General features: G+C 38.9%; 2 protein-coding genes and 3 non-coding genes across 5 annotated transcripts in view; 1 reads left to right on the forward strand and 4 right to left on the reverse strand.

The window, feature by feature from the left end:
* Nucleotides 1–2,387: 2,387 nt before the first annotated feature.
* RPS12 (ribosomal protein S12) lies at nucleotides 2,388–12,411 on the reverse strand. Its single transcript, XM_058173295.1, has 4 exons — nucleotides 12,350–12,411; nucleotides 3,837–3,939; nucleotides 3,464–3,565; nucleotides 2,388–2,476 (listed from the first exon to the last, which is right to left on the reverse strand). Exons 1-4 carry the CDS (start codon nucleotides 12,409–12,411, stop codon nucleotides 2,414–2,416), a joined length of 330 nt encoding a protein of 109 aa, XP_058029278.1. The 3' UTR covers nucleotides 2,388–2,413.
* LOC131189398 (small nucleolar RNA SNORA33) lies at nucleotides 2,669–2,795 on the reverse strand. Its single transcript, XR_009153012.1, has one exon. It is a non-coding gene; the product is annotated as a small nucleolar RNA SNORA33 (small nucleolar RNA).
* Nucleotides 3,636–3,725, reverse strand: LOC131189404 (small nucleolar RNA SNORD100). Its single transcript, XR_009153018.1, has one exon. It is a non-coding gene; the product is annotated as a small nucleolar RNA SNORD100 (small nucleolar RNA).
* Nucleotides 4,837–4,908, reverse strand: LOC131189375 (small nucleolar RNA SNORD101). The gene has a single exon (XR_009152989.1). It is a non-coding gene; the product is annotated as a small nucleolar RNA SNORD101 (small nucleolar RNA).
* Nucleotides 12,412–13,136: 725 nt separating the features above from the next.
* SLC18B1 (solute carrier family 18 member B1) overlaps nucleotides 13,137–23,428 on the forward strand; it is a 29,149-nt gene continuing 18,857 nt past the window's right edge. Inside the window, exons 1-4 of the mRNA XM_058173412.1 lie at nucleotides 13,137–13,172; nucleotides 15,423–15,496; nucleotides 15,931–16,078; nucleotides 21,944–22,100. Coding sequence (XP_058029395.1) covers nucleotides 13,137–13,172; nucleotides 15,423–15,496; nucleotides 15,931–16,078; nucleotides 21,944–22,100 — 415 coding nt within the window. The remainder of the gene's footprint in view (nucleotides 13,173–15,422; nucleotides 15,497–15,930; nucleotides 16,079–21,943; nucleotides 22,101–23,428) is intronic.

A 23,428-nucleotide genomic window follows, 5' to 3' on the forward strand; every position in this document is an offset into this window, starting at 1 on the left:
CTTATACTCGAGTTTTTTTTTTTTTAAGCCCCTCGGCTTATACTCGAGTATATACGGCTTATACTCGAGTTTTTTTTTTTCTTTTTTTCACATTTTACCGGACGGAAGCCCTGCCGGTGCAGTGAGAGGGCGGGGCGGGGGAGCCGCCAGCCTTCTCAGCTGAGGGAGGGAGGGTTTCCCCAACCGGTAGGTGCCTCATTTCCCACCCTCGGCTTATACTCGAGTCCCCAGTTTACCCCAGTTTTTGGGGTAAAATTGGGGACCTCGGCTTATACTCGGATCGGCTTATATTCGAGTATATACGGTATACCATTTCCTGTGATGGTTTGAAGTTTACAGAGGGCCCTTGCTCCTTATAGTTCAGAAAGTTGTGGTTATGAATCTGCGTAACTGCTGATTTATTACCGGTAAAAAAACTCTTAATTACACCATCACACCAGCCATGTACTTTCTGAACAATTTAAACTTTCCAAAATAAATTTTAAATTCTTATGGTTAATTGCAAATGTTACCATTAATCAACAGCTTGTAATTTTTAAGGCTGTGGAAAGGTTTGTCAGAGAAATTTACAAAACAAGTTGTCTATAATGTAATCCATCCAATCACCTGAGTTGGGTGTCTACATAAATTTAATATTAAATTTATAAACATATAAATGTTTGAGCCTCTGGTGGCTCAGACTGCTAAAACAGTCTGTTATTAACAGCAGCTGCTTGCAATTACTGCAGGTTCCAGTCCCACCAGGCCCAAGGTTGACTCAGCCTTCCATCCTTTATAAGGTAGGTAAAATGAGGACCCAGAATTGTTGGGGGCAACAAGTTGACTTTGTATATAATATACAAATGGATGAAGACTATTACTTGACATAGTGTAAGCCGCCCTGAGTCTTCGGATAAGGGCGGGATATAAATGCAAATTAAAAAAATATATATTATGCATGCAGGAGCATGGGGAATCCCTTAAGCAACTATCCTTAATAGAATGGGGAAAATGGCTGTCTGTTTCATTCATAATACAGAGTATCTTTTGACAAGCTCCAATTTCATATTACCCTTCTTTATGCTATCCTCATTTGTTATTGCACATATCACAAACTTGATTTTATACAAATGATCCGTTTCACATTATTTTCCAACTGAATACTATTTCCCTCTTAAAAATTCTTCGGCATAAGGCCCAACACCAGTAACAGCACCATCACCTTTATTTCATTTACAAATTAAATTTCCATTGATATTGAGTGCCTCCTCTCGTGCCAAAAATGTTTTTCAAGCCTAGTTTCTGTACAAAAATCTCTTTAATCAACAGGATTTTCTTTTTATGGAATTGAATCTTCTATACAGAATTCATGCCAAGAAATAAATACAGGAAAGATGCAAAAACACAAACATAAAGTTCTATAGTTGTGGTTTGCACAACTTCCAAATTTGTAATTTTAAATACACTATTAACAAAATATGGAGTAATTCAAATTCAAGTTACTCCAATTCAGCACAAAAAATTGCTACTTTGGCTGAGCAACTGAGAATCACTCATCAGTGATAATCATGGGACTTCTCTGTAGCTCAGTCCATTTGAAATATTCTTAAACATTGTATTCAGTTGTGATCTCTGGAAAACTAAGTTTGCTTGTAACTAAACCATGTCAGGCTACGACTGTTTTGTAAAAATAAAACTTCAGGGTAGATCAGCATGTAAACAGCTCTTCAGGAATAAGCCAACTAGAGTCACTGAGAATCAGTTGGGTAGCCATATACATTTTCTTAAATCTGAATTTGCTTGTGGGAAGCCAACAGGAAATATCACAAATGGTGACCATGTGACAGTACCATTCTGCAACCATCATAAATGCAAGCCAGTGGCCAAGAGATCAGAGCACAAATCATGTGACCACAGGGACACTGCAACAGCCAGAGTTCAAGGACCAGCCTTTTAAATATTTGTTCACGCTGTTGCAGCTTCAGTCACTGCAAGTGGTTGGTAAGCAAGCGCTACCTGCATTTTAAAAAACTTTCGACTTGTAAGGTAATTGTAGATCGCCATGTGACTATTTATTTATTTATTTAATTTATATACCGCCCTTCTCCTGAAGGACTCAGGGCAGTTCACAGCCAAATAAAAACCAGATTACACAAAAATTAAAAGCAATTTAAAAATCTAATTCAATTAAGCTGAAACAAAAATTTAAAACTATAATAAAACCATGTTAAAATTAAGTGAAGCCAGCCCTGCGCGATAGAACAAAAAGTTGTATAGTTGTATCACTGATCAATTTTATACTTCATTGTATCATGTGTTTTTCTTCATTGTTCATCATTTGTAGGTCTGTCATAAACCTATATAAATAATTGAAAAACTCATCATAAACCAGCAAAATACAAATGTACTCTCAGCTCAAATGTATTTTATTTGTTCATTTCTTGCACTTGAAGTATTCTTCGATGACATCTTTGGCCTGAGATTCTTTGCCATAGTCCTACAACAAAACAATATATTAATATTCCAGTAAATTATTGTTTTAAATGATCTAAAAAATTACATAATGTCCAGACTAGTAAATATTTAGTGATCTATTATAATTGTAGAATCAAGAAAAATGCAATTTAGATTAAATTAACAGTTGTTAACCCTATCCTTTAGTTTAAAGAAAAAGCCTTCCATAGAATATCAATGTGGCCTTTATTGGGACCTCAATGACTACAAAGTCTTCAAGGCTCGTACTCTGGCGTTATTCTTGCCAGCAAGAATCTTTTGCAGAACATTTGTAAGTTAAGCAGATTTTGTCTTACTGGCAGCTCCTTGGTATACTAAACAACTGTGGTAATTAGAAGACTGCAATGGCAATAGAACATTACAAAAGAAAACTTTCCCTTATCTGTCACACTTATTGTTTTGTCTATACAAACTAACATCCCCCAAAAAGGATTTCTCCTACTATTTATGAACAACAAAGCAACTTCTATACGGCAGAAATAAAAGTACTCAATGTATGACCGTAATTAAGTTAGAAATTAGTCTTAAGACCTAGCAGTAATTAATTGGGTCACCTTGTGATCTTGCCTGATTTTATGCTTTGTTATGGCTGTTAAATGAACCTGTTCAATGGTTGTTTTTTTGCCAGAAACTGGCAAAAAAAAAAATGCCCAAAATTGCAGTCCTACGACTGCAGGATGCTGCAAACAGCTTTAAATGTCAGCTGAGCTGGCTGTCACATGCCCAAAAGGCAATCACATGACCAAGGGTTGTAACTTGTTGCCAGAACTCTGGAACCGAGTCCTAAGTAGCTTTGGGGAGGTCCATAACTTTGAATAGTCACTAAGTAACCAGCCATTAAGCTACCTGTACTTTAAATATAATGCGCAAAGCATATGATGTAGTAGTATTTGCAGTTTTAAGGAGCCTATGTAAGTATGCAATTGAGTAAATGCAAATAATCTAAAATAAAAAGAACATGTTATCTTACTTTAACCACCACACAACTGCAACCCACAACTTTACGAGGTTTTCCTTCTCTGTCGATCTTGCAGAGACCTACCCACTCACCAAGCTTCTTGTTATCATCAACCTGTCAAGAGAGATTTGCATTTTGTTAGAAGTGCTAACAATACAAGGCAATAAAGACAGAGTCAAAGGCAGCTGTACACTCAGACTAAAAGGGTAACAATTTCTGGTTGTTTTCCTCACAATTCTCAGTAGAGGGAGCCAAGTTATCATCACTGTACAGCATTAACACATTACTAACTTGTTTTAACCAAGACATCCCAAACAGTTGCATGATTTTACTATAAATTACTTGATTGTCTCACATTACCAATTCTAAGTAAAATAACTGTTACCTTTATCAGATTGATTTGATGTTCAGCACAAAGAGCTTCAACCAGCTTTACATACATAGGTTCATCACAATTGGATGCAAGAACGCAAAGATGGGCTTGACGTCTAAAATGGAAAAATTATCAAATAAAATTGGTAAGACAATCTATGTTTGTTTCCTTAACATAGCTGTTTGAATTAAATTGTTATTTGTAAGATATAAAGACATAGGGGATTACATCCACAAAGCCCAAGTAATAATTTTCAATCATTTCCTAGTTTTGCTTTACCTACAGAAATATTTTGGGAAGGTAGTATAAAAAGATGAAAAAGAATAGGGTAGAGCTAAAATATTTCTGTGATGCTTTATATGTTTAATTCAGAGACATTTTAATACGAAGTAACTGACTAGAAATATCTTAATGAAAGGAAGTTTTTATACAATTCTAAAATTAAAACCAATTATTATTCAACATTATTTACATTTGAATAATGCATTTTAAATTTAAATGCATTATATAAAGGGTGGCTCAGGGGCTAGGACGTTGAGCTGGTAGATCGAAAGGTCGGCAGCTCAGCGGTTCGAATCCCTAGTGCTGCTGTGTAACGGTGAGTTTCTGTTACTTGTCCCAGCTTCTGCCAACCTAGCAGTTTTGAAAGCACGTAAAAATGCAAGTAGAAAAAATAGGGACCATCTTTGGTGGGAAGGTAACAGTATTCCATGCGCCTTTGGTGTCTAGTCATGTCTGCCACATGACCACGGAGACGTCTTCGGACAGCGCTGGCTCTTTGGCTTTGAAACGGAGATGAGCACCGCCCCCTAGAGTCGGCAACGACTAGCATGTATGTGCGAGGGGAACCTTTACCTTTAATGCATTTTAAGTCGTTTTTTAACAAAATCCTTTTGTTTACCACTTAGAAGTGGGTAAAACTAGTATAACCATTTAGTCATTCAAAGAATGACCTTTAAAGTTTATGCTGTTTCTGGCTTGTTCACTCACAAAATAAATTCCTTTCTTACAGGTTTGTCAGACTATCATTGTCACTCATAAAGAGTGAAGGGGTATCCGACTTTCATGAAGTCATCATTCAAACACTGTAGCTCTTTAAATCTAATATACCATTTGCTGCTCACTTTCTAAAAAAATCTAGTATGACATTACATCATCTTTGCCCTCTGGCTGAAATGCATCTCACTATTAAACTATACAGCTCAGCCTACCTAGCTATTTTCCCATCTTCCCAACTACATTTAATTAATTTATACCTGATGGGCCAGTTTTATCTTTCTGCTGTCACTTCCATATATCCATCCAATGGACCTACTTTACTTCACCATCATCACATACTACTGGCACACATATGCTTTCTCTGTCCAGAGACCAAACATATGCTCCAGTTTAGTGCACATATAAAGCATGTGTGCTTTAATCCATGCACAGACTACAGTGACCAATTTATAAATATAATGCTTGTAGATCCTTAAAACATAGGGTGTTACATGGTCCTAGAAAAATGTATTTCATGTTAGGGAAGATGCTGATGGGATTTTATCATTGCATCTTGTTACTAAACACAGTATTTCTCAGAGAAGTGACTACAAAGCCTGGAAGATATAGCTTCTCTACTCTACATTACATACCCTCTTCACACACCCTCCACACGGGGCTCAAAACAATTACGTTTTTAGAATCTGGTAGGTACAGAACAATACAGGTAGTCCTCGACTTACAATAGTTCACTTAGTGACCGTTCAGTTACAATGGGATTGAAAAAAGTGACTTATGTCCATTTTTCACACTAATGACCACTGCAGCATCCCCATGATCATGTGATCAAAATTCTCATGTTTGGAAAGTGATTCATACTTAGGATCACTGACCTTCTGACAAGCAAAATCAATGGGGAAGCCAGATTCACTTAACAACCATGTTACTAACTTAACAACTTCAGAGATTCACTTAACTGTGGCAAGAAATGTATGTTGGCACAAAACTCAACGAATTTTTCATTTAACAGAAATGTTGGGCTCAATTGTGGTTTTAAGTCAAGGACTATCTGTACTGCTGGAGGAAGCAGTAACAGCAGCATATTTTGTTCTTTTCCAAAATAACTGCCAAAGATCCCTAAATTTCATTCTGGAGCATCTTTCAGGATATTTTGAAAGACATAAACTCTAATGAAAAGATAGCAAATAAACGGAAGTTAAGACCTTCACCAATTCATCCCATGTATTAAACATGGAATTTATTTATTTATTATTTAAATTTCTATACCGCCCTTCAGCGCTCAATGATTGATCTATCATAACATACTTTACACTAACCTTTAACAACACATTTGGGTCAATCATGCCAGCAATTACCTTGCAGTGTGAGGAGGGAAGTTTGCAATTTCCTCTAGCCTTCTTAGTTCGTTTCAACAAAAGACAATGTATCAAAGGAGTTAGGATTTGTTACTTGCAGCTACCGGTGCTCCTGTTTTTGCTCTGTCTGGTTTAGAATCCATTTAAAATCCAATATTGAACACAGAGGTGGTCGCGGTGCTTTGCTCTACTTACACAGAGATGCCCCCAGATCCAGAGCTTCTTCAGGCTTCTAGGGAGCTCACCTTTTGAGCCCCACCAATTATTCCTGGGGCTCTTTGGGGAGCTCTACCTTCGTGCGATTGCTCACCTCTCCCTCTTCTCCCAAGGGAGAGGTTTCTGAGCTGCTAGCCAGCTGATTTGCTCTATCTTAGCGGCTCTATGCGATCGTGGGGCTGGTGGTCTAAAAAGACCATCTTCAGCACTCAAACGGTGCCACCGGAAGCCTGTCCATTGGAATCTTAAGAACATATCTAGAGATGCTGCCCAGAAAATATTGGCTGATAGCCTACCAGATAAATTAAGATTCTCACTTCTATAGTGTGATAGAAGGAGAACTTATCAAATTTGTAGGTGATACTAAGCTGGCAGAAATAGCCAATAGCCTAGATGATAGGCTCAAGTTCCAGATGGATCTTGACAGACTTGAACACTGGGCCCTATCAAACAAAATAAAATTCAATGTAGAGAAAAGTAAAGTCTTACACTTAGGCTAGAAAAACCATAAGTACACATATAAGCCTGGATGAAACCAGGCTTAATAGCAGTAACTGTGACAACAATTAAATATGAACCAACAGTATGTGGCAGCCAATTCAATCCTAAATTGCATTAACAATACAATAAAGATCAAGTGAGGTACTGATACCGCTCTATAAAGCCTTAGTAGGAGTGTTATGTCCTGCACCGGCAGTGGCGGCCCCTAGTGGTGGGGATGTGTGAACATCTGTGGAGCCTCAATTATTATGGAACCCACAGAATATAATAAGGACCACATGTGGAATATTGCATCAAGTTTTGGTCACTTTTTTTTTTATTATTTACATTTATATCCCGCCCTTCTCCGAAGACTCAGGGCGGCTTACAGTGTGTAAGGCAATAGTCTCATTCTATTTGTATATTTACAAAGTCAACTTATTGCCCCCCCAACAATCTGGGTCCTCATTTTACCTACCTTATAAAGGATTGAAGGCTGAGTCAACCTTGGGCCTGGTGGGATTCGAGCCTGCAGTAATTGCAGGCTGCTGTGTTTTAATAACAGGCTATCTTACAGCCTGAGCCACCACGGCCACCACTTAAGTACTTAAGCAAAATGGTTCAGTTGAGATCTGCATATGTGGGACTGATTGGGATAGATTGCAGGGGTGACACCGAAATATAATTTTATCATATTTTATCTATATCTTAAATTATTGTATTTTATTCCAATTTCATTTTAAATCATATTTTATCCAATTCCATTTTAAATTGCTTTTATCAAATTTTAGTAATAATTTGTTTCTGGAATTCTGCACTTTGATACGGCCCAAGGGTTAATCAATAAAGATTGAATGCTGCTACAAAGCCTTAGTAAGACCACACCTAGAATACTACATCCAGTTTCGACCACCACACTATAAAAAAGATGTTGAGACTTTAGAAAGAGTGCAGAGAGGAGCAACTGTTGCAGGAATTGGGCATGGCTAGTCTAGTGAAGGACCAGGGGAGACATCATAACACTGTTCCAATATTTGAGAAGACTGTCATAGAAAGGAGAGGGTCAAGCTATTTTGCAAAGCACCTGAAGGCCAGACAAGGAATAATGGATGGAAATTGACCAAAGAAAGATTCAACCTAGAAATAAGGAGAAAATCTTATGACAGAGCAATCAACCAATGCAACAGCTTGCTTTCAGAAGTTGTGGGAGCTTCATCACTGGAAGCTTTCAAAAAGAGACTGGACGATCATCTATCAGAAATGGCGTATGCAGGGTCTCCTCCTTGGGCAGAGGGTTGGATTAGATGACTTACAAGGTCACTTCCAACTCTGTTAATCTGTTAATCTGTTCTGCTTTCAGCCATTTTGAAGAACTGAAAACCTTTCTTATATTTTCTACATAACGTATTTTTTCAATGTCCTGACCATCTAAACTATGGCTTTTAAACTTTTAAAACATCTTTTCTTCAGCCAAAAAGGCTTTTAAAAGTAAAAAAAGATCTATTTGTCCTTTTATTTTTGAGAGCCAGTTTGGTATACCTGTTAAGACAGAAGACTGTGTTGCAGTTCTGCCTTGGGCATGAACAACCCGCTAGGTGACTTGGGCCAAAACAACTGTTCTTAGCCCAACTCACCTCATAGGGTTGTTGTGGGGAAAATAAGAATATTAGTATGTTCATCACTCTGAGCTGTATATGTAAAAACCCATCATCTGACATAGAGGGTGCTAAAATAAAAGGCACAAAAGTAAAAAAAAAGATCTATTTGTCCTTTTATTTTTGAGAGCCAGTTTGGTATACCTGTTAAGACAGAAGACTGTGTTGCAGTTCTGCCTTGGGCATGAACAACCCGCTAGGTGACTTGGGCCAAAACAACTGTTCTTAGCCCAACTCACCTCATAGGGTTGTTGTGGGGAAAATAAGAATATTAGTATGTTCATCACTCTGAGCTGTATATGTAAAAAAAGGATAGGATAAAATTCTAAAAAAAAACAACAACCCAGACTGAATTTGGCTGTGGCTATTTCCTCTATTATAGCCTTTTATATCCATACAAATTATATTGAAAAACTTTCCTATCCAGTCCTTATTCCACCTCAAATGATGCAGAATCTCCCCCCCTCCCCCAGTCTACAGAAAAGTGATGAAAACTTTTCCATCAATGCCTCAAGATTTTAGATGTTCAGGACAGAATTTAAATAACTCACACCTTCTCTGTACCATCATCTGTAAAAACCAGCTAAAGCCACTTTATTTTATTTTGCCCACTAGTGATAAAATCTCATTCAGTTTTTAAGCAAAATGGTTCAGTTGAGATCTGCATATGTGGGACTGATTGGGATAGATTGCAGGGGTGACACCGAAATATAATTTTATCATATTTTATCTATATCTTAAATTATTGTATTTTATTCCAATTTCATTTTAAATCATATTTTATCCAATTCCATTTTAAATTGCTTTTATCAAATTTTAGTAATAATTTGTTTCTGGAATTCTGCACTTTGATACGGCCCAAGGGTTAATCAATAAAGATTGAATGCTGCTACAAAGCCTTAGTAAGACCACACCTAGAATACTACATCCAGTTTCGACCACCACACTATAAAAAAGATGTTGAGACTTTAGAAAGAGTGCAGAGAGGAGCAACTGTTGCAGGAATTGGGCATGGCTAGTCTAGTGAAGGACCAGGGGAGACATCATAACACTGTTCCAATATTTGAGAAGACTGTCATAGAAAGGAGAGGGTCAAGCTATTTTGCAAAGCACCTGAAGGCCAGACAAGGAATAATGGATGGAAATTGACCAAAGAAAGATTCAACCTAGAAATAAGGAGAAATCTTATGACAGAGCAATCAACCAATGGAACAGCTTGCCTTCAGAAGTTGTGGGAGCTTCATCACTGGAAGCTTTCAAAAAGAGACTGGACTGCCATCTGTCAGAAATGGTGTAGGTCTCCTCCTTGGGCAGAGGGTTGGATTAGATGACTTACAAGGTCACTTCCAACTCTGTTAATCTGTTAAATCTGTTCTGCTTTCAGCCATTTTTGAAGAACTGAAAACCTTTCTTATATTTTCTACATAACGTATTTTTTTCAATGTCCTGACCATCTAAACTATGGCTTTTTAAACTTTTTAAAAAAACCTAAAACTAAACTACTACAGGCCTACCGAGGCGCGCGCCTACCTTACAAATTCCACGAGTCGCCGATGAAAAGGAAGAGGTGGAGCCTCCGGCCTCTTATTTAAACCCCCGCAAGGACCCAAGCCCCGCTCCTGAAAATAGGTGTCTGATTCTATTGCCTGTTTTGGCAGGAGCGGAGGGAGCGGGGGGTCTGGGGAATGGGGAACCGTGTAGGCATTTCAAAGGTTAAACAGAACCAGACGCCATCCTATATCGAAGGTCGCCTATTCGGGCAGCGGGAATCTTTGAAGCACTTTGCCAATAGGTGTCCATGCTAACTGCCTGAAGTATTTCCTCGGCTAGTACAGCACCAGAAAGGCGCGAGGGAGGCTACTTTTCAGGAGTTTTGATTGGACGATAGAAGCGATTGCTGAGTATATAAAGGTTAATGTATAAATTGTGATGGGTAAGGTACATTTCTGTTACTTTACCGTTTTACCAAATGCACCTAATCAGGGTTTGGTTCTTTTTGAGAAAATGAACTTTTTTTGTTTGACTTGCCTTATTAAAGATCGCCGTAAAAACACATGCACGCAACTGAATTGCCTTTCTAGCGCGTTCATCTTCACCCGCTTTCGCTTAATGCGGGGACTAGCAAATAGATGCATGGTGCTGGGAGGTAAATAAAACCCAAGTCGTCACGCAGGTCAACATCTAACAGCTGTCAAATTTTAATATAATTACAATTCTGTTTTTTTAAAAAAGACAGTCGGTTTTTTAAGAATCACGTTACTCGGTAATAGATAATTTTGTTGATTGCTCGAACCATTCCTAATTCTAAACCACTTTTTAAAATTAGTAAATGCTTCTGTGCTCTTTTAATTACTGCTGAGTGCGTCACAGAACACGCTCTTCTAATTAATTTTTAGAATAAATTGAAATAAGCAAAAGTGTTTGGTATATGTTCCTGGTTCACAGAATGTTGTTGCAACTCCATACGATGTCCTGGATTTAAATTCTTAGTTTTTTCTCGCTGATTCTTCCATCTTTCCTTCCCAGGAAAAATACCTCTCAAGTGGAAGACGATGCTTTTTGATACCATCGACCATGGTATCCTGCTGTGAATTTAAAATTCGATTCATTGTATGCATTTAACATTTTAAAAAATAGTTTATGGGTCAGTCACTTTTTCTAGATTTTTCAATAAACTTTGGTGATCATAAGCATTATTACAATACTGATACTATAGTAGTTCATAAAGTTTCATGTCATTAATGTATGAACTGTTAGTAAAGAACAGTTAATTGCACTAGTTTACTTCACTGTATAAAATAGGTTGATTTGTATAATGTTACAAGTGCAACTATGTCAATATATCATTTGTTTTAAACAAATATAAGAAAGTTTCCAAACCAAGCATTTATTTTTAATGATTTACAGCTTGTACAAATTGGAGCAAAATTTATGTTTGTTGCTGGCATGTTTGTCTCTGGATGTGTCACGGTTCTCTTTGGGGTGAGTATAGATATCTGTTTTATGCAGCGTCTTTTCCTTAAACCTTCACTGTGTTGTATATGTATCTACTTTCTTTTTCTTTTATTAACTAGACTCGCTGACTGCAAGGATGGATAATCTCTGGAGTTCATTGTTTTAATTCCTTTGAAAAATAGAAATCGTTTTTCCTCCCGCCGTTTCCTTCTCAGCCCCCTTCCGCCCCCCCCCGCGCCCCGAAGAGCGAAAAGAAACGAATAACCTTTTTTAAAAAAACCTAAAACTAAACTACTACAGGCCTACCGAGGCGCGCGCCTACCTTACAAATTCCACGAGTCGCCGATGAAAAGGAAGAGGTGGAGCCTCCGGCCTCTTATTTAAACCCCCGCAAGGACCCAAGCCCCGCTCCTGAAAATAGGTGTCTGATTCTATTGCCTGTTTTGGCAGGAGCGGAGGGAGCGGGGGGTCTGGGGAATGGGGAACCGTGTAGGCATTTCAAAGGTTAAACAGAACCAGACGCCATCCTATATCGAAGGTCGCCTATTCGGGCAGCGGGAATCTTTGAAGCACTTTGCCAATAGGTGTCCATGCTAACTGCCTGAAGTATTTCCTCGGCTAGTACAGCACCAGAAAGGCGCGAGGGAGGCTACTTTTCAGGAGTTTTGATTGGACGATAGAAGCGATTGCTGAGTATATAAAGGTTAATGTATAAATTGTGATGGGTAAGGTACATTTCTGTTACTTTACCGTTTTACCAAATGCACCTAATCAGGGTTTGGTTCTTTTTGAGAAAATGAACTTTTTTTGTTTGACTTGCCTTATTAAAGATCGCCGTAAAAACACATGCACGCAACTGAATTGCCTTTCTAGCGCGTTCATCTTCACCCGCTTTCGCTTAATGCGGGGACTAGCAAATAGATGCATGGTGCTGGGAGGTAAATAAAACCCAAGTCGTCACGCAGGTCAACATCTAACAGCTGTCAAATTTTAATATAATTACAATTCTGTTTTTTAAACCTTGGACTCTTTAATCAAACAACAACTATAGTGATAGAAAATTGCCTGTGTTTCAGTTGTTATGCCTTGCAGAATGACAGTCATTTTGTAAATAGGCATAACTCCTTTGGAAGCCTTTTAATGTGTACATCTTCAGCATAAAAGTATCAAACGTGCCCACAAGCTCAATTTTTTTTTGCCTGATAGTGTATTGCTGTATCTTGCATTTTTTATGAAATTTCAAGGTTTTTCCATGGTGCTGCAGCAATATCAAGGCCAATTTATCCTGCTGTGAATTTAAAATTCGATTCATTGTATGCATTTAACATTTTAAAAAAATAGTTTATGGGTCAGTCACTTTTTCTAGATTTTTTCAATAAACTTTGGTGATCATAAGCATTATTACAATACTGATACTATAGTAGTTCATAAAGTTTCATGTCATTAATGTATGAACTGTTAGTAAAGAACAGTTAATTGCACTAGTTTACTTCACTGTATAAAATAGGTTGATTTGTATAATGTTACAAGTGCAACTATGTCAATATATCATTTGTTTTTAAACAAATATAAGAAAGTTTCCAAACCAAGCATTTATTTTTAATGATTTACAGCTTGTACAAATTGGAGCAAAATTTATGTTTGTTGCTGGCATGTTTGTCTCTGGATGTGTCACGGTTCTCTTTGGGGTGAGTATAGATATCTGTTTTATGCAGCGTCTTTTCCTTAAACCTTCACTGTGTTGTATATGTATCTACTTTCTTTTTCTTTTATTAACTAGACTCGCTGACTGCAAGGATGGATAATCTCTGGAGTTCATTGTTTTAATTCCTTTGAAAAATAGAAATCGTTTTTCCTCCCGCCGTTTCCTTCTCAGCCCCTTCCGCCCCCGCGCCCCGAAGAGCGAAAAGAAACGAATAACCTTTTTAAAAACCTAAAACTAAACTACTACAGGCCTACCGAGGCGCGCGCCTACCTTACAAATTCCACGAGTCGCCGATGAAAAGGAAGAGGTGGAGCCTCCGGCCTCTTATTTAAACCCCGCAAGGACCCAAGCCCCGCTCCTGAAAATAGGTGTCTGATTCTATTGGCCCCAAAGGATAGGGTGCGCAACTTGGGTGTCCTCCTGGATGACCGGCTGTCGTTTGAAGATCATTTGACGGCCGTCTCCAGGAGGGCCTTCCACCAGGTTCGCCTGGTTCGGCAGTTCGCCCCTTCCTTGATCGGGATTCCTTATGCACGGTCACTCATGCGCTCGTTACCTCTCGCTTGGATTATTGTAATGCTCTCTACATGGGGCTCCCTTGAAGTGCGTCCGGAGGCTTCAGTTAGTCAGAGCGCGGCAGCGGGTGATAGAGGAGCTGCACGCAGCTCCCATGTAACACCTCTCCTGCGCAGGCTGCACTGGCTACCTGTGGCCTCTCGGGTGCACTTTAAGGTGTTAGTCACGACCTTTAAGGCGCTCCATGGCTTAGGACCTGGGTACTTACGGGACCGCCTACTGCTACCACATGCCTCCCCCCGACCCGTGCGCTCTCACAGAGGGACTCCTCAGGGTGCCATCCGCCAAACAATGTCGGCTGGTGGCCCCAGGGGCAGGCCTTCTCTGTGGGGGCCCCACACTCTGGAACGAACTCCCCCCGGGCTTACGCCAGATATCTGACCTTCGGACATTCCGTCGCGAACTGAAAACATATCTTTTTATTCGCGCGGGGCTGGCTTGAATGAAATTTTAAACTTAAATTTTTAGCAATTTTAATGGGGTTATTGGTTTTATGGTAAATTTCTTAAATTTCTCAGGCTCATTTAATAAGTTTTTAACTGATTTTAATTTTGTATATTGTATATTGTTCTTTGTTGGTTTTATTCTGCCTGTACACCGCCCTGAGTCCTTCGGGAGAAGGGCGGTATAAAAATCAAATAAATATAAATATAATATAAATATAATGGATGGAAATTGACCAAAGAAAGATTCAACCTAGAAATAAGGAGAAATCTTATGACAGAGCAATCAACCAATGGAACAGCTTGCCTTCAGAAGTTGTGGGAGCTTCATCACTGGAAGCTTTCAAAAAGAGACTGGACTGCCATCTGTCAGAAATGGTGTAGGTCTCCTCCTTGGGCAGAGGGTTGGATTAGATGACTTACAAGGTCACTTCCAACTCTGTTAATCTGTTAAATCTGTTCTGCTTTCAGCCATTTTTGAAGAACTGAAAACCTTTCTTATATTTTCTACATAACGTATTTTTTTCAATGTCCTGACCATCTAAACTATGGCTTTTTAAACTTTTTAAAACCATAGAACATGTTAGGTGTTTTTTTTTTAAACCTTGGACTCTTTAATCAAACAACAACTATAGTGATAGAAAATTGCCTGTGTTTCAGTTGTTATGCCTTGCAGAATGACAGTCATTTTGTAAATAGGCATAACTCCTTTGGAAGCCTTTTAATGTGTACATCTTCAGCATAAAAGTATCAAACGTGCCCACAAGCTCAATTTTTTTTTGCCTGATAGTGTATTGCTGTATCTTGCATTTTTTATGAAATTTCAAGGTTTTTCCATGGTGCTGCAGCAATATCAAGGCCAATTTATCCTGCTGTGAATTTAAAATTCGATTCATTGTATGCATTTAACATTTTAAAAAAATAGTTTATGGGTCAGTCACTTTTTCTAGATTTTTTCAATAAACTTTGGTGATCATAAGCATTATTACAATACTGATACTATAGTAGTTCATAAAGTTTCATGTCATTAATGTATGAACTGTTAGTAAAGAACAGTTAATTGCACTAGTTTACTTCACTGTATAAAATAGGTTGATTTGTATAATGTTACAAGTGCAACTATGTCAATATATCATTTGTTTTTAAACAAATATAAGAAATATAAAATATAAGAAAGTTTCCAAACCAAGCATTTATTTTTTAATGATTTACAGCTTGTACAAATTGGAGCAAAATTTATGTTTGTTGCTGGCATGTTTGTCTCTGGATGTGTCACGGTTCTCTTTGGGTGAGTATAGATATCTGTTTTATGCAGCGTCTTTTCCTTAAACCTTCACTGTGTTGTATATGTATCTACTTTCTTTTTTCTTTTATTAACTAGACTCGCTGACTGCAAGGATGGATAATCTCTGGAGTTCATTGTTTTAATTCCTTTGAAAAATAGAAATCATTTTTTTTTCCTCCATTCCTTTTGATATTAAGCTGTAAATCCCAGGCAATTATCTTGACCCTGATAAATTTAGCAGGATGAAATGTTTGTTAATACTTCTGTGATCTGGAACATTGCTGAAAATGTGAATTACTTTTATTTTATTCTGCAGTAAAATACTGCTAAACCAGTCCATATACTATGACTTTAATATCTGTCTAAATAACATCTGTTATTAAAGCACGATTCTCTGCTTTAAGAGGTAGAGTGATTCGTTATATCTTTCTCTTTAGATTTTTGGACAGAACACCTGATGGGCCAATATTCATAGGGCTGTGTTTTTTGGTCCGAGCAATGGATGCCATTGGTTTTTCTGCTGCAGTGACAGCCTCATTCTCTATTCTCATAAATGCTTTCCCACAAAATGTAGCTACAGTTATGGTATGTATGAAGCCAATCAAAACCATGTAACATTGGGAGAAATCATCCTAGCTATGCTAGGGACAGAGCAGGTGAATGTCTAATAACATTTATAATATAATGTATACTTTGGTTGTATACTTTGGCAAAGAGCAACTAAGATGATTAAGGGCCTGGATCATAGGTGGAATACAGCAGGTTCTGATCAATTCTAGAGAACCGGTAGCAGAAATTTTGAATAGTTTGGAGAACCGATAAATACCGCCCCACCCCCATCTATTCTCTGTCTCTTGACTCCCAGCTGAGCGGGAGGAAATGGGGTTTTTGCAGTAACCTTCCCCTGGAGTGGGTGGGAATGGAGATTTTACAGTATCTTTCCCCTGTCACGCCCACCAAGCCATGCCCACCAAGCCACACCCACAGAACCAGTAGTAAAAAAATTTGAAACCCACCACTGGCCTGGAGACAAAAACATGAAGTACAGTTGTACAAATTGGGTATGGCCAATCTAGAGAAAAGAAGGAGTAGGGGTAACATAATAGCAGTATTCCAATATTTGAGGAGCTGCCACAAAGAAGAGGGGCTCAACTTATTTTCTAAAACACCAGAAGGCAAGGTAGAAAACAATAGATGGAAGCTAATCAAGGAGAGAAGTAACCTAGAATTAAGGAGAAACTTCATAACAGTGAGGACAATTAACCAGTGGAGCAGCTTGCCTTCAGAAATTGTAGGTGTTTCATCACTGGAGCTTTTAAGAAAAGACTAGACAGCCACCTATCTGAAATCATATAGGATCTCCTGCTTGAGCAAGGGGTTGGACCAGAAGACCTCCAAGGTCCCTTCCAGGTCAAATTGATTGATTGATTGATTGGATCTATGACTGTTATAAGAATGAGCATCTCTTTTCTAAAAAAATCCACAGGGACGTCAAATTTACGTTGTTGCGGTGGCATCACATGATGTGACTTTTCCCCCGCTTGGCTAAACTGGGTGTGGGGATGGCCAGCGTGTGATGCATCTGGCCTGGGGCCACAAGTTTGACAGCCTTGCTCCACACCCTGGAGAATATAGTATTTCCATCTTAATATACAAAAAAAGAACACAGTCCTTTTCGTGAAAGCTACCCTGATTCTTTCACTTTTTTTGCCTCTCCTTATCCTGTGCTTTTATTTAAACTTCAGTCTGACCCCTATTTTGTAATTTCATCCCAATCAAGAAATAGAGGATGCTTAATTCCTACTTTGTAACATACTTTAACCAGTAGAATGTGAGAAGAAAAACATACAGTATCTTCCATCTCTATACATATATTTTGAAGTAATTGACTGTCTTCTCTTGCCTATTTCCTGCAGTCATAATAGGCTGTTGACCTAATATAACTAGATGCAAAAAAATTGATTCTCTCCTCCTTCACTTGTCTAAGATATGAGGTCTTTGCTGAAAACAAATTAACTTGTGGTGTCTCCCACAAAATGTCTAAGAAAGAAGGCAAATTAGGCTTTGTGATTCAACAGTGAAGAATTTTCTCTTTCCACATCAGTTGCCAGAAATCAGATGCCATAAAAGTTCATATAGAAGAGGAAAGATTGGAAGCCATCTAACTCTGGCTTGACACCTCTGTCATGCGTTCATAGAAAGGCTATTATACACTGAACTCCCTTGAGAAAAAGTTAATCCAGAAAAAATGAATTCATGAGCTTATGCAGTTTTCATTTTCTATGGATAACCTAATTAAACCAACGGGCAGTTCTGTTCTTTTATAAGCTAGCTTTTAAATTGAGTGTGGATGAATTTCAGTCACAACAAAAGGAATTGAATAATATGCATTTTTTTAGCACAAGAGCACTATTTATGCCAAGAAAAATATGTTTTTGTTTAAGATTATGCACTATTAATTCTTCGGTCTCTTCAGCAGCTCCTTGTAGCTTGCAATACTCATTATTCTTCCTCCGTGTTATTTTGGTAACCACTACAATAAAACCGCTCTGGACATCTGATAAGATCACAAAAACATGTGACTTTTAATACAGTCAATGTTGAAAAAGATATTATCAAGATGACTCCTCAGTACATTAGCTTATTCTTATTTCTGTTTAATAACAAGTAGTTGTTTCATTTTATAGGTTTTTCCTTATTACTGGTGGAATTCCTTCTGCTTTCATGGTTTTAATGAACCCTATCATCCAGAGCCTCCAGCTAATACAAAATGCAGCAGTATAAGTAATAATGGGTATTTAGAATATAGAATCAAAGCAGGGGTGAAATGCTCCCAGTTCGGACCGGATAGGCTAATCCGGTAGCGATGGCGGCGGGTGGTTCGGAGAACCAGTAGCAAAAATCCCTGCCCCCAGTCCCCGCCCATGCCCACCCAATGGCCCGGTTGCCTGCTTGCCCGCTTGCCGCTTCTTTTAAAAAATGCTTTTAAAAGTTAAAAAAAGAGGCTCTGATGATCACAGCTGAGCCACGCGATCATCAGAGCCTTTTTTTTACTCTTTTTTTTGAAAAGTTTTACAAAAAGAAATAAGTTTTTCCCCCCTCCCCCCCTCCCTCAAAAACCCCCCTCCCTCCCCAGACTTCCCGGAGCAAACACAAGGTATAGTTCAAAAAACTAACATTCATACATTAAATTTTTAAAGTCTAACACAATTATAATCCTTCTCTTTCACATATCCTGACTTCCTCCTTTAAAGTCAAAAATTACGTCCTTCATTCAAAGGCAGTCTGATATCTCTTAGTCTGATATCTATTTTGAATATAGTCAATCCATTTCTCCTTTTTTTTTACTCTTAAAAACATTTTTTTACAACCTATTCAGATGAATAGGTTGTAAAAAAATGCTTTTAAAAGTAAAAAAAAAAAGATCATGCGCCACAGCTGATCCCCCTCCCCCCGTGCACTGTTCTACTTACCCCATGCCTCCTTTTGGTGTGCACTGCATGCGCGCACACCTCGCATTTGGTGTGTGGTGCACACTGCGCATGTGCGCACCCAGGGTGCATGTGCAGCCAGCGAATTGGTAGTAAACCGGTTCAGATTTCACCAGTGGATCATAGGGATCTTGGTTATTCAATCCCTGCTCAAGGCAGGAGCTCTATACCATCCTGGTTAAGTGGTTGTCCAATATATTTTAAAAAACCTTGACTGATGGAGCACCCACAGTTCTAGGAGGCAAGATATTCCATTTATTGTTTTCAGTGTAAAAATTTTTTTTCTTATTTCTAGGTTGGATTTGAGAAGCTTTCACCCATTACTTCTTGTCCTGCCCTCTTGTGCTTCAGAGAATAAGTCAGTCGCCTCTTCTCTGTGACAATCCCTCAAATATTGGAAGACAGTTATCATGTCCCCCTCAAGTCCTTCTCTTTGGTAGGCTAGACATATTTAGTTCCCCCAACCATTCATCATACAATTTAGTCTTCATATTCTTTATCATCCTTGTTGCACACTTTCTAGGGTCTCAGCAACTTTTTTATATTGTGGTGACCAGAACTGTACATAGTATTCCAAGTAGGGCCTCACTAGTGCAGTATAAAGCCATATTATCATTTTTTAGTATGCCAATATGTCACTGAGCTGCATAGGCTGCTAATCAGTTTCCAGGAGCAATTCAAGATGCTGGTTGTTATCTATAAAGACCTTTCTGGCATCAAGATACCTGTGGGACTGCCAACTGTTTCTTCCCACCTAATATGTTCTGGCAAAGAATGTATATTCCAGATCCCTTTTATTAAACATTGATATCTTATGGATTCGAGGTAGTGTGTCTTCTCTGTGCTGGCCTCCATGGTCTGGAACAACATCCCCACGGAGATAAAACAGCACCTTCTCTCTTGAGGTTCCAGAAAGCTCATAAGACCTGGTTTTGCTGTCGGGACTACAGTTAATGTGTTTTTGGGAGTCCTGGTCTAGTGTGTTATCATTATAATTGTTTTGGTTCTTTTTTTTTTTACATTTATATCCCGCCCTTCTCCGAAGACTCAGGGCGGCTTACATTGTGTAAGGCAATAGTCTCATTCTATTTGTATATTTATATACAAAGTCAACTTATTGCCCCCCCAACAATCTGGGTCCTCATTTTACCTACCTTATAAAGGATGGAAGGCTGAGTTAACCTTGGGCCTGGTGGGACTTGAACCTGCAGTAATTGCAGGCAGCTGTGTTTAATAACAGGCTATCTTACAGCCTGAGCCACACCGCGGCCCCTAGGTTCAGGCTGCCTGTGGTGCTATATGTTTTTAAATGCTTGAAATGTTTTTGTGTTTGTAATCGGTCCAGAGCAGGGGTGAAATGCTCCCGGTTCGGACCAGTTCAGCCGATCCGGTAGCGATGTGGCAAGTGGTTCGGAGAACCGGTAGCGGTGGCAGCGCGAGCCCACCTGCCCAGACATCATTAGTTCCTGGTTTTAACCAGGAAGTAACCTGTTGTTGAGCCTCTATGCATGCACAGAAGGTTTTGTGCATGCACAGAGGGTCCAAGCACACACAGGACACGCGTGCAGAGTGCCCCCTTCCAAACTACTAGGGAAGGTAAGTAGATTTCACCCATGGTCCAGAGTCTATGTGAGTGGGCAGCTATAATGAATTTTAGTAATACCAGTAGTAATACTAATAGTAACACAAGGATCCTTTGCTTGGTGATCATTTCTATTTTTATTCTATTTTTATTCCACAATTCAGAAAAGTACTCCCTAAGAATCCTGGAAAGAATGTTTTAAAACATCAAACACTTGCACTTAAGCATCAAGTGCTAAACAAACAGAAACATTTTAGAGCTTAAAATGACAACAGAGAGCCACTCAGAGTAAAAGGAGTAACATAATATAAAGCAACACGCAGAGGCAGAGAAAAAAAAATCAGCTCATTAATTAAATAGGGATTTGTTAATGAAGACACTATTTGAAAATGACAATAAAAAAACGTAAATTATATGTATAGTTCTCTAAAGTGAATGATCCTGGCCTTTTGCCAGCTTCTTGGATGGCCTTAATAGGTAACAATTCAGAATAATCTCTGTTAGGTAATCTAGGATGCCAGAAAAGTTAACTGGACTATAATTTTCTTAATAATCTTTTTTTCCTTCAAGTCAGCATTAATTGACTGCCTGGATTAGTTCCTGCAGTTTTCTTGGCAAGGTTTCAGAATGATTTGCCGTTGACTTCTTCCTGGGGCTGAGAGTGTGTGACTGGCCCAAAGTTCATCCAGCTGGCTTGTGCTTAAAGTGGGACTAGAATTTACAGTCTCATGGTTTCTAGCTTGGTGCCTTAATCACCATATCCCAGGTTTAATTAAGGTGCAGGAGAACCCTAACTAAAACATAAGGCAGCTCACTTTACTTCACTAGAAAGTTGTTTTCAGTGATATGTCCTGAAAAGCCATAGAAGGCCGGTGAAGCTGTTATTTTAAAATGGCATAGCAAGTCAGTGAAGCAGGATGCCATTTTGTTTTGCAGAATTTTAATTAGTCACAATAATGATCAGCTCTTCTAAAATGTGCCAACAATTATTTGTAGTGAGATTCTGTGCAACTGGTCCAGCCCAAGAAGCCACATGCCATCCACTTTTATAGCATTCTTGTTAATAAACGATAGTTATTCAACCAGCTCGTGGGTTCTTCTGGTGCCAAAAGTCCACCCTTTCTGTTTCTATAAATGTTTATAGAGAAACGAACATTTAGTACATCAATCATTCCTTCCGTGTGAGATCTCGGTGTTTTCTTCATGGCTCCATTTTTGTTGTTGTTGTTGTTGTTGTTGTTGTTTCTTCTTTCTTCATTTCAATTTAATCTATTACTATTTTTTCACAAGCACAGTATTCTAATTATACCTTTCTTTCCTCACTGATTTTTAAGTCCATGCTTTCTAACTGCACTGCTGTTTCTTCTTTCTTTTTAGGGTATTCTTGAAGTTTTTACCGGATTGGGATTAGTGTTGGGTCCTCCAATTGGTGGCTTTTTGTACCAGAGTTTTGGCTATGAAATCCCTTTCATTGCACTTGGAATTGTAATGCTGCTCATGGTGCCTCTGAATATGTTCATCTTACCAAATTATAGTAGGTGGAGGTTTTATTGCCTTCCTTATTACAACTGGGGAAAGGAAAGGGAATTTAAGATTTGTGCTGTTTAACTCAATTAATGAAGTTTCTTTCCTTGAAATTGAGCCCAAAATTTATGTTGTTAAGTGAGAAATTTGTTAAGTGAGTTTTGTTCCATTTTGCGACCTTTCTTTCCTATTTCTTAAGTGAGTCATTGCAGTTATTAAATTAATAAGATGGTGATTAAATGAATCTGCTTTCCCCATTGACTTTGCTTGTCACATGATCACAAAAGGGGATCACATGGACCCGGGGACACTACAACCATCATAACCAGTTGCCAAGCATCCAAATCTTGATCACGTGACCGTGGGGATGCTGCAGCGGTCATAAGTGTGAAAAATGGCCGTAAGTGACTATTTTCAGTGCCGTTGTAACTTTGAACGGTCACTAAGTGAACTGTTGTGTAAGTCGAGGACTACCTGTAGTCCTCAATTTACTACCACAATTGAGCTCAAAATTTTTGTTACTAAGCGAGACAGTTGTTAAGTGAGTTTTGCCCCATTTTATGACCTTTTTGCCACATTTGATAAGTGAACCGCTGCAGTTGTTTAGTGAATCACGTGGTCATTCAGCAAATCTTGAAAGCAGTTTCAATTTCTCTTAGGATTGCCTGCTGCCACATGATCTCAGGAAAAGACAGGGTTGTTTTAAAGAACTGTACACAGGTGCTACATTTTTGTACACTCTGAAGCAGGGGTGTCAAACTCAAGGCCCGGGGGGGGGGGCGGATCTGACCTGGGGGATGCTTAGATCTGGCCCGCAGGCTGTTCCAGAAACAGGGAAGTACTGGCTCGCAGTGCCAGCGAAAACGGAGCACCCAAAATCTGTTTTTGCTGGCAGAGGGTTGCAGGATGCCATCGCAGCTGAAAACGGAGCTTGCAAGGGCTGTGGGCAGCACTCTCCAACTCTGTTTTCGCTGGCAGAGAGTTGCAGGAGTCTGTAGCAGCCAAAATAGCATTTGGGAGACTGTTTTCGTTGGCAGAGCGCTCAGGCCATCACAGGCACCCCCAACATGAGTGATGTCGATCTGGGCACACCCGCCCTGGCCATACCGACCCCAGCCCCCCAAGGTCAAACACAACCTTGATGTGGTGCACAGTGAAATTGAGTTTGACACACCTGCTCTGAAGCGTGCCAGAGCTCTGCTGCAATGGATTTATATATTTGCCAAAATATTCTTTGTCTTAAATGGCAATCTGTCCCCATATGCCTCAGGGAAAGCTTAGAAAGCAATGAAAAACAAAAGAGATGATGATAGCATAAAAAGAATATATTGTGGTATT

This window comes from Ahaetulla prasina, chromosome 1, assembly GCF_028640845.1.
Source record: "Ahaetulla prasina isolate Xishuangbanna chromosome 1, ASM2864084v1, whole genome shotgun sequence".
NCBI classification, from domain to species: domain Eukaryota; kingdom Metazoa; phylum Chordata; class Lepidosauria; order Squamata; family Colubridae; genus Ahaetulla; species Ahaetulla prasina.

Bases quoted from the DNA above. Each gene is read 5' to 3' on its own strand.
- RPS12 (XM_058173295.1), bottom strand. From the start codon at position 12,411: ATGCATCTATTTGCTAGTCCCCGCATTAAGCGAAAGCGGGTGAAGATG. The intron at 3,940-12,349 runs GCAATTCAGTTG...TTTCCATTTTAG, and splicing joins AAGATGAACGCGCTAGAAAG to ACGTCAAGCCCATCTTTGCG. The intron at 2,477-3,463 runs GTAAGATAACAT...GTTTTGTTGTAG, and splicing joins GCAGTTGTGTGGTGGTTAAA to GACTATGGCAAAGAATCTCA.